This window comes from Scyliorhinus torazame, chromosome 16 (genome assembly GCF_047496885.1).
Source record: "Scyliorhinus torazame isolate Kashiwa2021f chromosome 16, sScyTor2.1, whole genome shotgun sequence".
NCBI classification, from domain to species: domain Eukaryota; kingdom Metazoa; phylum Chordata; class Chondrichthyes; order Carcharhiniformes; family Scyliorhinidae; genus Scyliorhinus; species Scyliorhinus torazame.
In genome coordinates this window covers 128905699-128920715 of record NC_092722.1, presented here as the reverse complement: position 1 = coordinate 128920715, position 15017 = coordinate 128905699, and the positions used below count along the sequence as shown (strand labels likewise).

Below are 15017 nucleotides of genomic sequence, written 5' to 3'. Positions count from 1 at the left end.
CCAAAACCCCTGTTCTCTGATACCATTTAGTAAGTCTTGGTTGCACCTTCTCCCAGGTCTTTACATTATAATTAAGTGTACATGATAGTGTTTTATGGTATTTCATTCAAGAAGCATATTCACAGCAAAACGCCCAAATTGCAATGTAGCTTACACTAAGAAAATTCATATACGGAACAATAATCAGGTTAAAACCATGCAAACATGTAACAACCATGAAGCAAGAAAAATTCAGCAGCATAGATGATTTGGAGTTGGGGACCAAGGGCAATGTGTCCAAGTTTGCAGACAACACTAAGATAAGTGGTAAAGCAAGAAGTGCAGAGGATATTGGAAGTCTGCAGAGGGATTTGGATAGGCTAAGTGAATGGGCTAGGGTCTGGCAGATGGAATACAATGTTGACAAATGTGAGGTTATCCATTTTGGTAGGAACAACAGCAAAAGGGATTATTTAAATGATAAAATATTAAAACATGCTGCTGTGCAGAGACACCTGGGTGTGCTAGTGCATGAGTCGCAAAACGTTGGTTTTCAGGTGCAACAGGTGATTAAGAAGGCAAATGGAATTTTGTCCTTCATTGCTAGAGGGATGGAGTTTAAGACTAGGGAGGTTCTGCTGCAATTGTATAAGGTGTTAGTGAGGCCACACCTGGAGTAGTGTGTTCAGTTTTGGTCTCCTTACTTGAGAAACGACGTACTGGCACTGGAGGGTGTGCAGAGGAGATTCACTAGGTTAATCCCAGAGCTGAACGGGTTGGATTACGAGGAGAGGTTGAGTAGACTGGGACTGTACTCGTTGGAATTTAGAAGGATGAGGGGGGATCTTATAGAAACATACAAGATTATGAAGGGAATAGATAGGATAGATGCGGGCAAGTTGTTTCCACTGGCGTTGAAAGCAGAACTAGGGGGCATAGCCTCAAAATAAGGGGAAGTAGATATAGGACTGAGTTTAGGAGGAACTTCTTCACCCAAAGGGTTGTGAATCTATGGAATTCCTTGCCCAGTGAAGCAGTAGAGGCTCCTTCATTCAATGTTTTAAAGATAAAGATTGATAGTTTTTTGAAGAATGAAGGGATTAAGGGTTCTGGTGTTCGGGCCGGAAAGTGGAGCTGAGTCCACAAAAGATCAGCCATGATCTCATTGAATGGTGGAGCAGGCTCGAGGGGCCAGATGGCCTACTCCTGCTCCTAGTTCTTATATTAAACAGGTCTTAAAGTAAAATTGTCACATTTAATAACCAATACACAATCCCTAAATTACAGGCCCTGTAGTAATACAAGTACTTCATTGAGGACACAAATCATGTAAGGAATAGGGCTACATCAGTACCTTTCTGTCCTGCATCTTACAGGGTTGAACTTAATTGAACTTCTGAGTTCCCTTGATCATGGTGAGTTAACCAGTTCTGAAACTGGGTAGATTTCACTTAGTACAAATATTAGCTCTCCTTGTTTGTAGAGTTTTGAGCTTTGGGATACAACGGGTGCTGTAACACGACTGGTACCAAAGGTCCAAGATCAATTGAAACTTGTGCCTATAGCACAGAGGCCACGATGCCACACAGGCACAGATAAAACCCTTCCCACTGTCTGTTCCTGCACCTCCTTTAAAATTGTACTATTTAGTTTACATTGTCTTTCCTACTTTTTTCTTCCAAATTACATCACATTAAATTCTCATGTTCATAAAATGCCTGGGAGTTTGATTCAATAATATCCATATGGTAGACATTAAAAATTATTTTTAAAACTAAAATTACCTCTTTCTTTACTCTATATAAGAATATTTTCAACAAATTGTTACAGGAGATCATTTATTAACCGTATTTCTTTAGCCAGAGCATATAAAACGCACTGATGGAAGGGGGGGTGATGATGCTTTATGTACACTATTGTCAGTATTTAGCATACTTTTGGAAGGGAAGTAACCAAAAAGCACGGGAAAGAAAAGACAATACCCAGCATTGCGAAAATGCAAATTCTACATCATGGAAATATGGGACTGAAATAGTGCTGAAAGGTGTCTCTTCCGTAATTTGAGAAGACCAAATCGGCAATCTTGTAAACAACGCCCGTGTTTGAAATTCCTATGCACTTCACCTTGACCTTCGTGGTCACAATTAACCACAGACAAAACTGCAACCGATGATTCATTTATGGAACAGACAAGAAAAATCACTGAACATTTAAAGCAACCCGAAACAAACATCAGGCACCTCCGGAAGGAAAGCACAGGTCGGGTCCAAGGATCGCCCTTTTCCAGGAGTACAACGAAAACAAATGCTGGCGCATCATTACAACCAGAACAAAACATCGAGGTGTCTCTTGTTTTCGGTAAAATATATCTGTCGTGGTGTTTAATGGCTCACTGCTGCTGAGCTGACGCGAGGTTGTGCGGCTGTTAACTGAAGCTCCAAGTTATTAACTTTGACAGGGCTGGTGGTGGAGGGGTGAGGTTCACCCAGTGGTTTACAGTGATGGAGGGATGAAGGAAGGGAGGGTGTAAGGTAAGGAGCCCCATTCCGCCTGTGTGTGTGTGTGTGTGTGTGTGTGTGAAGCTGCGGATTTACCTGCTGATGTAGTCGGCGATGCCCAGTTTCTTGGGCTTGGCCCCCTGCTCGCTGCCCGGTTCGGGTGCCGGCGTGTCGAGCCCGTCCGCCAGCTGCTCGGGTGCGCTCTGCCGCCGGCTCACTTCGAAGGAGTTCCTCGAATTCAGGCTGACGTCCATGAACTCCAGCAGCTGGGTGTCAGCGGGGCTATGGGCCGCCTCGGGCTCCGGGCTGCTGGCCGACTCGTTTGCCCGGGGCCCCGGTGAAGGGGCAGTGGGAGAGGCGCCCTCCCGCTCCTCGGGCGCCGAGGTAGTGCTGACCGGAGTGCTAGTGTTCGGTTCGCTCGGGGATCCGGAACCCGAGCCGCCGCTGTCCGATGGCAGCGGGCTGGAAGCCGACTCCCCGCTCCGCACGGCGGCCGCCACAGGAACGGCCTGGAGAGCAGGAGCGGCGGCCGCCTCCCTCCGCTTGGCCGCCTCCCCCATGGAGCAGCAACCGTTGAAGAGGTCCCCTAAGGCGGGCTCGGGGCGGCCGTGGAAGCAGGCTGTGGCCGCTCTCGGTGTGTCGGGGCCCCGCAAGCAGCTCTCATGGTTACTGTGGAGATAGATCATTCCCGACATGGAGCGCCCGCTACACCCACCCGCACTGGGCTCGGCTACAGCCGGGTCCTTCCGCCCGTGCACAAGCGCAGAGGGGAGACGTCACCCCATACAGGGCGGAGCCGCACGTGACTGGAACCACCACGAGAGCCCCGCCCCCTTTCTCAGCCGGCTCCATGGCGCCCCCTCTGGCGCTGAGATGAGTGGCGGGGATGGAGACCCTCATGAGATTTAAGGAGCATTTCGATGCCCTTGCGGTACCAAGGCATACAAGGCTAGTAGCCAAGACGGGGCTGTTTTGCACAGGGCTAAATCGCTGGCTTTGAAGGCAGGCCAGCAGCACGGTTCAATTCCCGTAACAGCCTCCCCGAACAGGCTCTGGAATGTGGCAACTAGGGGCTTTTCACAGTAACTTCATTTGAAGCTTACTTGTGACAATAAGCGATTTTCATTTCATTCACTTTTCATTTCAGACTGGAAAATGGGATTCTAATACTCGGTTGTCTTTGACCACTGCAGATGCGATGGGTCAAAGGGCCTTTTCTGTGCTGTAAACCTCTATGACTTTATCACTCTGAGTGAGGATCGCTTCCCTCGGCATTCGGTCAAGTGCTGTTGCGAAGGGAGTTCCAGGATTTTGATCCAGTAATGATGAAGGAACAGCACTATAACTCCAAGTCATGATGGTGTGTTACATTTGCATGTGATGGTGTTCCCATTCATTTGTTGCCCTTGCCTTTCCAGGTGGCAGAGTTCGCAGATTTGGAAGGTGCTGTTGAAGGAGGCTGACCTCTCTCATCACCCATGGCACCTTCCCATCTAATCGCAGAAGGTGTAACACCTGCCCCTTTACCTCTTCCATGCTTAACATCCCAGGCCCAAAATACTCATTCCAGGTCAAGCAGCATTTCACTTGCACCTCTTTCAATTTGGTCTATTGCATTCGTTGCTCCCAATGTGGTCTCCTCTATATTGGAGAGACCAAACGCAGACTGGGTGATCGCTTTGCTGGGCACCTTCGGTCTGTGCACATTCAGGACCCTGATCTTCCCTTGCTTGCCATTTTAACACAAGACCCTGCTCCCATGCCTACATGTCTGTCCTTGGCCTGCTGCAATGCTCCAGTGAAGCTCAACGCAAACTGGAGGAACAGCATCTCATCTTCTGGTTAGGCACGCTACAACCTTCCAGTCCCAACATCGAATTGAACAACTTTGGATGATTAGCTCTACCTTACCTCGACCCTTTGTTTTCATTCCATTTCATTTTAACTGTCTTTTACCTTTTATTTCTTGTCTTTCATATATATATACCCTATTTTATCTACCCTCTCCTTACCTTTTCTCCCCTTTGCTTCCCCCTTACCCCTTACATTTGTCACAGCTTACCTTCTGATTTTATTTTCTCTGCTGTTTGGCCTTTCACACCTTTCATTCTCTCTGGGGACTGCCATTAGCATGCTTTTCCCTTGGGTTTTGTGGCTATGAGCATTCTTTTCCCTTGGTTTCTGTGGCTAAAACTCATCTTTCATTTCCTCACTCCACAGTATAAATATCTCCCACTTTCTTTGTTTTTTAGCTTTGACAAAGGGTCATCTGGACTCAAAATGTTAGCTCTTTTCTCTCCCTACAGATGCTGTCAGACCTGCTGAGATTTTCCAGCATTTTCTCTTCTAGTTTCAGATTCCAGCATCCTCAGTAATTTGCCTTTATTTTGACACTTTCATGCTCTACATCCTAAGGATGGTACACATTGTTGCCATCATGCCCCAGTGGTGGAGGGAGGGAAGGCATATGGTGGTGATTAGTCAAGCAAGCTGCTTTGCCCTGGATGTTGTCGAGCTTCTTAAGTGTTTTTGGAGTCACACAGTGAAAAGTATTCCATCACACTCCTGCCTTGTACCTTGTAGATGGTGAAAAGATTTGGGGAAGTCAGGAGGTGAGTTAGTCTCTGCAGAATTCCCAGCCTTGAATCTTCCCTGGCATGGCGGATCCAGTTCAGGTTCTGGTCATTGATAATCTCTGGGATCTCGATGCTGGGGGATTCAGCAAAGTTAATGGCATTAAATGTCAAAGGGAGATGGAGATGATGAACTCTTGCTGGAGATGATCCTTGCCTGGAACTTGTTTGACATGAATGTTACTTGCCACTTCGCAGCCCAAGCCTGGATGTTTTGCAGGACTTACAGATTGCTTCAGTGTCCATGGAGTTGCACATGGTCCTGAACATTGTGCAATCATCAGCAAACATTCCATTTCTGGCCTTATGTTGGAGGGAAGATCATTGATGGTTCCGAGTGTTACCTGATTTTAAGGTTAGGCACTGCTACCGAAATGCGTGAACTTTTTTTCACTTTAATGGTATTGTTTGGCAATGTACAGCCTAATAATTCTGCTATGTTAACTTTCTCCCCTTCTGTGAGGGTGGTAACCTTTCAAGAGGACACAGTGCCCCAGTTCGGAGACAGTGGCCTCTTTGACAACAATCAGCCTCACTGCCACTGGTTGAATATGCAAGCCTTCATCATCCCTACACTATAGTAGTAGTAGGTATCATCTGCCCAGGCACAAGCAGCTCACAAAGATTATTTCAACAAGTAATACCCAGTTCCATAATCTCTACCACTGGGGAAGGATAAAAGCAGCAAGATCATAGAAAGTCTATGTTCCTCTCCAAATCACACACCATTAAGATATGTTCCATGACACTGTTCCAAATAAATTGTTGCTGGAAAAGACATGCAATGATAAACAGGGATCCATTCTCTGCAAACAAAAGGAATATGTTCAAGCCTTACACTTTTAATAAATTATCTGGGCGCTTGGGGAGCCTATAGTTTCCTTTTGCTTTCTCCATGGTAATAGCTCGGCCAATCGATGTCACCTTGCAAACCAATTAGCACCCTTTTCTCCTGTAGAATAATTTATTGTGCTATTTGAAATTTGGCATTCTTGCATTTGTCCTGATAAGTGCAAGATGAACAGCTTCAACAACATGTCCCTTTTTAGCAACATTAAGCTTTGTATTACCAAGCAACTACTGATTTAATTCAAAGCAAATCTTCACATTCTTCTTGCTTTGTAAGAAAAACATTCAAAACCAGATAGAAATAATCCAAAAATGTTGACATTTTTTGTATTGCAGTGATTTTTAAATTGGAGTACTGAAAGTTTAAAATACATCACCAGTTGAAGCATGTGCACTCAACGCTATAGCATAAAGGTTGCAGTCTGGTTTATTGCTAGTCTCTACTATTTGAGTAATTTCTCAGTTTCAGTACATTAGGATAGAAAATGATGAGCATTGCAATATAAAGCATGCCTGTTAGCAGTGGGACTGCCCAGTTCCACTATCAAGTGGCCCATCTTATAGGACCTTGCTACTTTGCAATAACATATTCAAAAGGATCGACGTCTGTGGAAGGACTCCTCCTTCCCCCAATGAGATTACTTAATAATGAGTGAGGCAGGTATTAATTATGTCCTGCCCATAATTCTTCCCCAACTAACAGCGACCCTGCCCCTCCCACCTCCAACCCAACCAGTTATCTGCAACAACCCTCTTCCCAGAACGTACCCGAGGGCTACTATCGACAAGGCAGAGCAAGCAAAATTGACTTTTCTTCTGGGCTGAGTTACCTGATGCCTGTGGAAACGTGTCTACAGCTGGCAGCTTAACGCCAGAGGCCCTGTTCCTGACACTCCTCATCTCTTCTAGTTCAGGCGTGCACTGCTCGCATAGCACTGAGTCAGGAGATTGATACTAATTTCTGTTGTTCTTACTGCACTGGTTGTTCTCTGTTAGATTCAAACATAAGCAGCAACATTACAGAAATGATCTAGTTTCAGACTCTGACAGGCATATTGCTAAATACACACCCAGTAAATGTTTTTGCCAAAATTCCAACTGTAATAGGAGTGTGACATTTATGTTGGAGTTGAAATACATTTGTTTCACATCCATGAGCAGTTATCAAAAGTGATGAGCAAAGGTTATAGTTTACATAATGACAACTACTACTTCACCTCCAGGCAACTCCAGCAAGTGTGAGCAAGGTCAGTGCTCTTGGCTGTTAGATATGATTTTCAGAGTCTTATCAAACATATTAGTGAATTTAGAAGGCAGCAGTCATCTCACATAATTATTCCCGTCTCATCTAATCCGTTTTACTTTTTAAATATGTATGTGTGCTTTGAATTCCACCAAGTGTAATATCTGAAGACATTATTTGTTAACTAGTTACTAAATTCAGAATAGAGATGCAATTTTATTATGCCACTTGAATCACTTGACTAATATCAATTCTAACCCCATTCCTGACATCTACAGCATGAACTCTCTGGCCTCCACCACCTTCTGACTGAATTTTCCCGAGTGCACCTTCTTAGTTGATTTTAGCATTCATTTAAATGAGTTGTATCAATACAATATTAATAGCGTCTTATTCTGTTTGAGAATACTTACAATACCAATGAAGTATACAGTACTAGAATACACATTCTAAAAGCAAAGTGTCAGTTGGTTGGTTCCTTATTTCCAGAAGAAACTAACTTTCTTTATTATACACCAAGCATTATAAGACAGGATCATTGTATCATAAGTGTAATGTTCTTGTCGGATGGCTTGATTTATATTACAAAAGAAAAATAGATGAAAAACAGTATGAACATGCACAAGCAACCTCTCGCTTCCAACTCTCCAATCAGTCTGAGGTACCTGACTCTAACATTCACTTCTTTACTAGTGAGACTCCTAGTGGGCAGTCGGTGAATTACAACACAACCGTAATATCGCCACAATAAGGTTTAGGTTAGCTATGGAAAAGTATAAGGTGCAATTTAGAGTAAAAATAATTATTTGGAGGACGGCCAATTTTAGTGGGGAGAGAACTGATCTGGTCCAGGTAAATTGGAATGAAAGATTGGCAGGCAGAACTGTAACAAAGCAATGGACAGAATTTTACGGGCACTGGATTTGCAGACAGTGGGGGCCTGTAAGATTCTCCAGGTGGCCTTTCCGCCATGCTCTTGCACATCCCCGAAGAGCTAGCAGGACACACACAGTTAATTCCACCCTGGCTCTAGGATGCAGAATCTGGGGACTTTTAGAGATGCTAGTCAGTCAGATTCATTGGCAGCTCTCAGAGAGGGGATATACTCCCTAATGATGGGATGGAAGTCTGATCTCCAGCCAATTAATACGCAAGGGGAGGCAGTGACATAGTGGTATTGTCACTGGATTAGTAATCCAGAAACCTGGGGAATAGGGTTCGAACCACACCAAAGCAGCTGGTGGAATTTGAATTCAATAAATAAATCAGGAATTAAAAATCTAATGATGACCATGAAACCATTGCCTATTGTCATAAAACCCATCTAGTTCACTAATGTCCTTTAGGGAAGAAAATCTGCCATCCTTACCTGATCAGGCCTACGATTCCAGATCCACAGCAATGTGGTTGACTCTTTAAAAAAACAAATGTCCTCTGAAATGGCCTAGCAAGCCACTCGGTCCAAGGGCAATTAGGGATGGGTAATTCATGCTGGCCTAGCTAATGATGCCCACATCCCAAAAATTATTTTAAAAAGGGGCAGGACAGCTTGAGGAAACAGTTAAGAAGGATTCTGTAAATAAAGGAATAGAGTACAAAACCATGGGTGCTGTAATATACCATTATATAAAATACTGGTTTGGCCTTGTGATATGGAATTCACACTTTAGGAAGGAAATGGTGTATATAAGAATAGAGAGGGTGAATAAAAGTTTACAAAAATGGCTCCATGGTGAGGGACTTCAATTATATGGATTCATTGGAGAAGCTGGGATCATTATTCTCAGAGAAGAGAAGGTTAACATTTTAAAATTGAACAAAAATCAGTAAATCTGGGAAATAAGGAAATTCAGCCCTTCGAGCCTGCTCTGCTATTCAATATGGTTATGGCTGACTTCTTATCTCAATGCCATACCCCTACGCTCTCCCCATACCTTAAAATGTAAAACCAGTAAAAACTGTGAAATGGGAGTACTGGTCCAAACTGTTTTTTTTCACCTTTTGTGGGGAGATTTGAGAGAACTGTTCAAAATCATGACAAGTCTAGACAGAGTAGATCGAGAGAAACTTTGGAATGGTTGCGAAGCAGAGGGCACTGCTACAAGGTGAATGGCAAAAGAACCAACAGCTACATGAGGAAAGATATTTTTATGCTGTTAGTGGTTAGGATTTGGAATTCACTGCTTGGCAGTGTGGTGAAGCAGATCAATCATGGGCTTCCAATCGAAATTGGCTAAGAAGCCGCAGAGAAAAAAAATGCAGGGATATGGAAGAAGAGCTGAGAGTGTGGGGATAGCTCAGACACTCTTACAAAGAGCCAGGCGTGATTGACCTGATCAGTGCTGCAACCATCCTATCAATCTATGATTCTGTTTTATTAGACATCTTGTAACTATGTGTGAAATAAAAACATTTCTTACAGATGCCTTTGCCTCATATAAGTCAATGCTGTTATTTTCCAGTGTTAATGCTACTGGTTGACTATAAAATACAATTGATATAAAATGTACATCAAACTTGTTGGAACAAAGGAATATAGGAGTAGGAATAGGTCATTTAAGCCTGCTCTGCCAATCAATAAGATGGCGGCTGACCTGGTGTGGTCTCAGCTCCACTTCCCTGTCTGCTCCCCCCATAACACTTGACTCTCTTGCTGAACAAAAATCTGTCTAACTCTGCCTTGAATAAATGTAAAGACCCAGCCTACACTACTTTCTGGGGAAGAGAATTCCACGCACTTTGAGAGACAAAAATTCTCCTAATTTCTGTCATAAAAGGGAGACCTCTTATTTTTAAATGATATCACCTGTCACCTAGTTATAGTCTCCCCCACAAGAAGAAACATCCTCCAGGTAGCCACACTGTCAAGTTCCCTCAAGATCTTAGATGTTTCAATAAGATTGCCTCTTATTCTTTCAAACTCCAATGGGTTTAGGCCTAACCTGTTCAAACTTTCTTCATAAGACAACTCCTTCACCCCAGGAATGAATCCAGTGAACCTTCTCTGAAGCACGTCAAAAGTGATTATATCTCTTTTAAAATAAGGAGGCCAAAACCGTCCATAGTGTTCCAGATGTGGTCTCACTGAGGCCTTATGCAGCTGTAGCAAAATGTACCTACTTCCATATTCCATTCCCATTTCAAAAAACACCAACATTCCATTATCCTTCCCAATCACATACTGTACCTGCATACTGACACCTGGTTCCCTCTGTACCACCAAGTTCTTCAATCTTTTCCCATTGAAATAGTACACTGCTTCCCTATTCTTCCTACAAAGTGAACAAGTTAACATTTATCCATGTTATACTCCATTTGCCAATTATGTGCCAATTCATTTAACCTATCTGTATCCCTTCACTGATGCTCCACTTCCTCTCATATGTCATGTTCTATAAACCCAATAGCATATTAATCCTCCATTGCTGGGGCTGGAGAGCTGCTGACCATTTGATTGGTTGGCAACTCTCAGAAACATAGAAGTCATAGAATCCCTACTGTGCAGAAGGAGGCCTTTCAGTCCATCGGGTCTGCACCGACCTAGGCTCCCCTCCCCTCCCTGTACCCATAATACCAGTTAACACTCACACTAAGGGGAAATTTAGTCAATCCAGCTAACCTGCACATCTTGGACTGTGGGAGGAAACTGGAGAACCTGGAGAAAACCCATGCAGATACAGGGAGAACGCGCAAACTCCACACACAGTCACCCAAGGCCGTAATTGAACCTGGGTCCCAGGTGCCGTGAGGCAGAAGTGCTAACCACTCAGCCACCATGCTGCCCAGGTTGAGGCAAGTCTTACCTTAAAGGATTAATGCCCCTAAAATGGCTGTGCAGCGAGCTGGAGGTGGTGATGTGCAGTGGAGGAGAGGATAGAGTGGTCTCCCCCAACCTTTTGCCAGTGCTCCAGCGTACTGTTAAATTGAGTCCTATGTTGCATTACCTCTAAGGCCAATATACGCTTTCTAAGGCTTGGTGTCTAGATAACCAAGGATTTGTATAGCCCTTGTATGACTTCAATTTCTTGTACTCTTCTAGATCTAATGTACAGCATTCTTATAGCATTTTTGATTATTTTCTCTACCTATTCATGGCATTTTAATGATCCATGTACCCCCAACCCATATCTCTTTGGAACTGCAGTGTTTCTAGCTTTTCACCATTTAAAAAGTGCCCTGTTCTATCCTTTTTAGATTCAAGTGATTGACCTCATATTTGCCTACATTAAAATTCATTTATCAGTTTACTCCATTCGCTCAATCTGCAACATTACTTTGTAATGTTATCTACACTGACCATTAGATCATAAGACATAAGAGCAGAAGTAGTCCATTCAGCCCATCGAGTCTGCTCCGCTATTCAATGAGATCATCATCATAATAATAATCTTTATTATTGTCACAAGTAGGCTTACATTAATACTGCAATGAAGTTACTGTGAAAATCCCATAGTCGCCTCACTCCGGCACCTGTTCAAGTACACTGAGGGAGAATTCAGATGTCCAATTCACCTAACAGCACGTCTTTCGGGACTTGTGGGAGGAAACCGGAGCACACAAGAAATCCACGCAGACACGGGGGGATTATGCAGGCTCCGCAGAGGCAGTGACCCAAGCCGGGAATCAAACCTGGGACCCTGGTTCTGTGAAGCAACAATGCTAACTACTGTGCTACCGTGCCGGCCATGACTGATCTGATGTGCCAATCCTTAACTCTGCTTTCCCACCATATCCCGAAAACCCTTGATACCCTTAAAAATCTGTCTATCTCAGCCTTGAACATACTTAACGACCCAACCTCGACAGCCCTCAGCGGCAAAGAATTCCACAGATTTACAAGCCTCTGAAAGAAAAAAATCCCTCCTCATCTTCGTCTTAAATGGGTAAACCCTTACTCTGTAATTATGCCCTCTGGTCCTAAACTCTCCAACAAGGGGAAGCAACCTCAGTGTTTACCGTGTCAAGTCGCCTATTAACAATGCTGCTAGGGTTGTGCAGTTGTTAGCACTGCTGTCTCACGGCGCCAAGGTCCCAGGTTCGATCCCGACTTTGGGACACTGTCCGTGTGGAGTTTGCACATTCTCCCCGTGTTTGTGTGGATTTCGCCCCCACAACACAAAGATGTGCAGGTTAGGTGGATTGGTCACACTAAATTGCCCCTTAATTGGAGAAAATTAATTGGGTACTCTAAATTTATTTTAAAAAACAATGCTGCTGATAATAAAACTGAAAATGCTGGAAATATTCAGCAGGTTAGGCAGCATATCATTGGTTTCTCGAACAAACCAAAATAGATGCAGGGAGTATGATTTAAAATTGTTCAATCAATGTTGAGTTCTGGGGTAGTTTTGAAATCAAGTCTGCAGGCCTCAGAGGTTCAAACAAATGAAGAGCTTTATTTAGAAGATGTTAACACGGGGTTCATGTGATGTGAGCGAGGTAGTAGCAGCGTTTTCACGTGCACCGGCTCTGTTCATCTTTTAATCCATTTTTTCATTCTTGTGTACATTCCTTTTTTGTCTTTTCTTGGTTTACATAAACTAAATTTTAAATTTCAAGAATTGTTGGTCAGTGTTTCTGACAGAATGGAGCCGAATTAAAATCCTTGCTTATTCATGGTGGCTGGAAGGAGTTGGGGGTGGGTCCTGCCTTTAGTGGCGCAGTTGCTTTTGAGGGGGCTCCCACCCTAACGATGTGGTCTGCGTTGACGGATGATTGCTTCCTACAATGATGCTACTCTGTCTGAAAATCCTGGCTCTGAGCTACAGATCACTTTGGTCCAATTCCAAAAGTTGCAGAGTATTTACATGGAGGCGATAGTGGCACATAAGAAGGTTCTTGTGTTAGAGAGACCACTGTCCCTGATGGAAGCCCATCTCCATATGGTCGAGTTCCTATTGGATGGCCTGTTGTCTATTCTGATTGAGTCGGGGGAGAGAGAAGGAGAACCAGAGAGGACTGCTGCTGAGCCCAGTTTCTGAGGCGCGGAAAAGTTCCCAGTTGACTTTGAAAATTGGGTGCCATGTTTCAGGAATTAAATTTGATGGAGCACATTTAATCCTGTGTTCTGGGCCTGGGGTTGGTGTGGCTTTTTAAAAAAATATATATTTTATTACATTTTTCAAACAAAATTTTTCCGTTTTTACAAATCAACATAGAAATAATACAATAACTGGTAAATAACATGATTTAAATAATATAGTGAACTAACAAAGTGACAAAAAATAGTGCTCCCCCCCTGAGTTGCTGCTGCTGTCAATCTATCTTCCCTTAACGTTCCGCGAGATAGTCAAGGAACGGTTGCCACCGCCTGGAGAACCCCTGAGCCAATCCTCTCAGCGCAAATTTTATTTGTTCCAGCTTTATGAACCCTGCCATGTCATTTATCCAGGCCTCCACGCCGGGGGGTTTCGCTTCCTTCCACATAAGTAGGATCCTTCGCCGGGCTATCAGGGACACAAAGGCCAGAATATCGGTCTCTTTCGCCTCCTGCACTCCCGGCTCTTCCGCTACATCAAATATAGCTAACCCCCAGCCTAGCTTGACCCGGACCTTCACCACCTTTGAGATCACCTTTGCCACGCCCCTCCAGTACTCATCCAATGCTGGACACGACCAGAATATGTGTGTGTGGTTCGCCGGGCTTCCCAAGCACCTCCCACACCTGTCCTCCATTCCGAAGAACCTGCTCAGTCTTGCTCCCGTCATATGTGTTCTGTGTAGAACCTTAAATTGAATCAGGCTAATCCTGGCACACGAAGACGAGGAATTTACCCTGCTTTGGGCATCAGCCCACAGCCCCTCCTCAATCTCCTCTCCCAGCTCTTCTTCCCATTTTCCCTTCAGCTCCTCTATCATCGCCTCCCCCTCATCTCTCATCTCCTGGTATATTTTGGACACTTTGCCCTCCCCGACCCATACCCCGGAAATCACTCTATCTTGGATCCCCTGTGTCGGGAGCAGTGGAAATTCCCTCACCTGTTGCCTCGTAAACGCCCTCACTTGCATATACCTGAAGATATTCCCCGGGGGCAACTCATATTTTTCCTCCAGCGCTCCCAGACTTGCAAACGTCCCATCTATAAACAGGTCCCTCAGTTTCCTAATTCCTACTCGTTGCCAACTCTGGAACCCCCCGTCCATCCTTCCTGGGACAAACCTGTGGTTATTCCTAATCGGGGACCACACCGAGGCACCCGTCACCCCCTGTGTCGCCTCCACTGCCCCCAGATCCTCAAGGTTTCCACCACCACTGGGTTTGTGGTATACCTTTTCGGGGAGAACGGCAGTGGCGCCGTCACCAGCGCCTTTAGGCTCATTGCCTAGTGGATCTTTATCCCGCTTCAGAATTAATGATATCGTCGCCTCCGACATTGTCGGGGGTAGAGTCCCCCCTTCCCTGGCCTCGTTAAAGGTTCTCGCCAGCAGCGGGGCCAACAGGTCCACATATTTCCTGTAGAATTCCACCGGAAACCCGTCTGGTCCCAGGGCCTTCCCTGCCTGCATGTTCCCCAGTCCCTGAGTCACCTCGTCCACCTCGATTGGCGCCCCCAGACCTGCCACCTCCTGCTCCTCCACCCTTGGGAACCTTAGTTGGTCCAGAAAATGTAGCATTCCCTCTTTTCCCCCCGGGGGTTGGGACTTGTATAGCCTCTCATAAAAGGTCTTAAACACCTCATTTACCTCCCCTGCTCTCTGCTCCATAGTTCCCGTTTCATCCCTAACTCCCCCAATCTCCCTCGCCGCTATCCTCTTACGAAGTTGGTGGGCCAGCAGCCAGCTTGCCTTTTCCCCATACTCATATCTCATCCCCTG

At 44.8% G+C, this 15017-nt stretch overlaps 1 protein-coding gene across 2 annotated transcripts in view; it reads right to left on the bottom strand.

Moving 5' to 3' along the window:
* Nucleotides 1-3227, bottom strand: part of tbc1d12b (TBC1 domain family, member 12b) — a 141383-nt gene extending 138156 nt beyond the window's left edge. For both annotated transcript variants that reach the window (XM_072479043.1, XM_072479044.1), the window contains exon 1: nucleotides 2574-3227. In XM_072479043.1, coding sequence (XP_072335144.1) covers nucleotides 2574-3172 — 599 coding nt within the window. In that variant the 5' untranslated portion in view covers nucleotides 3173-3227. The remainder of the gene's footprint in view (nucleotides 1-2573) is intronic.
* Between the last annotated feature and the right edge of the window lie 11790 nt (nucleotides 3228-15017).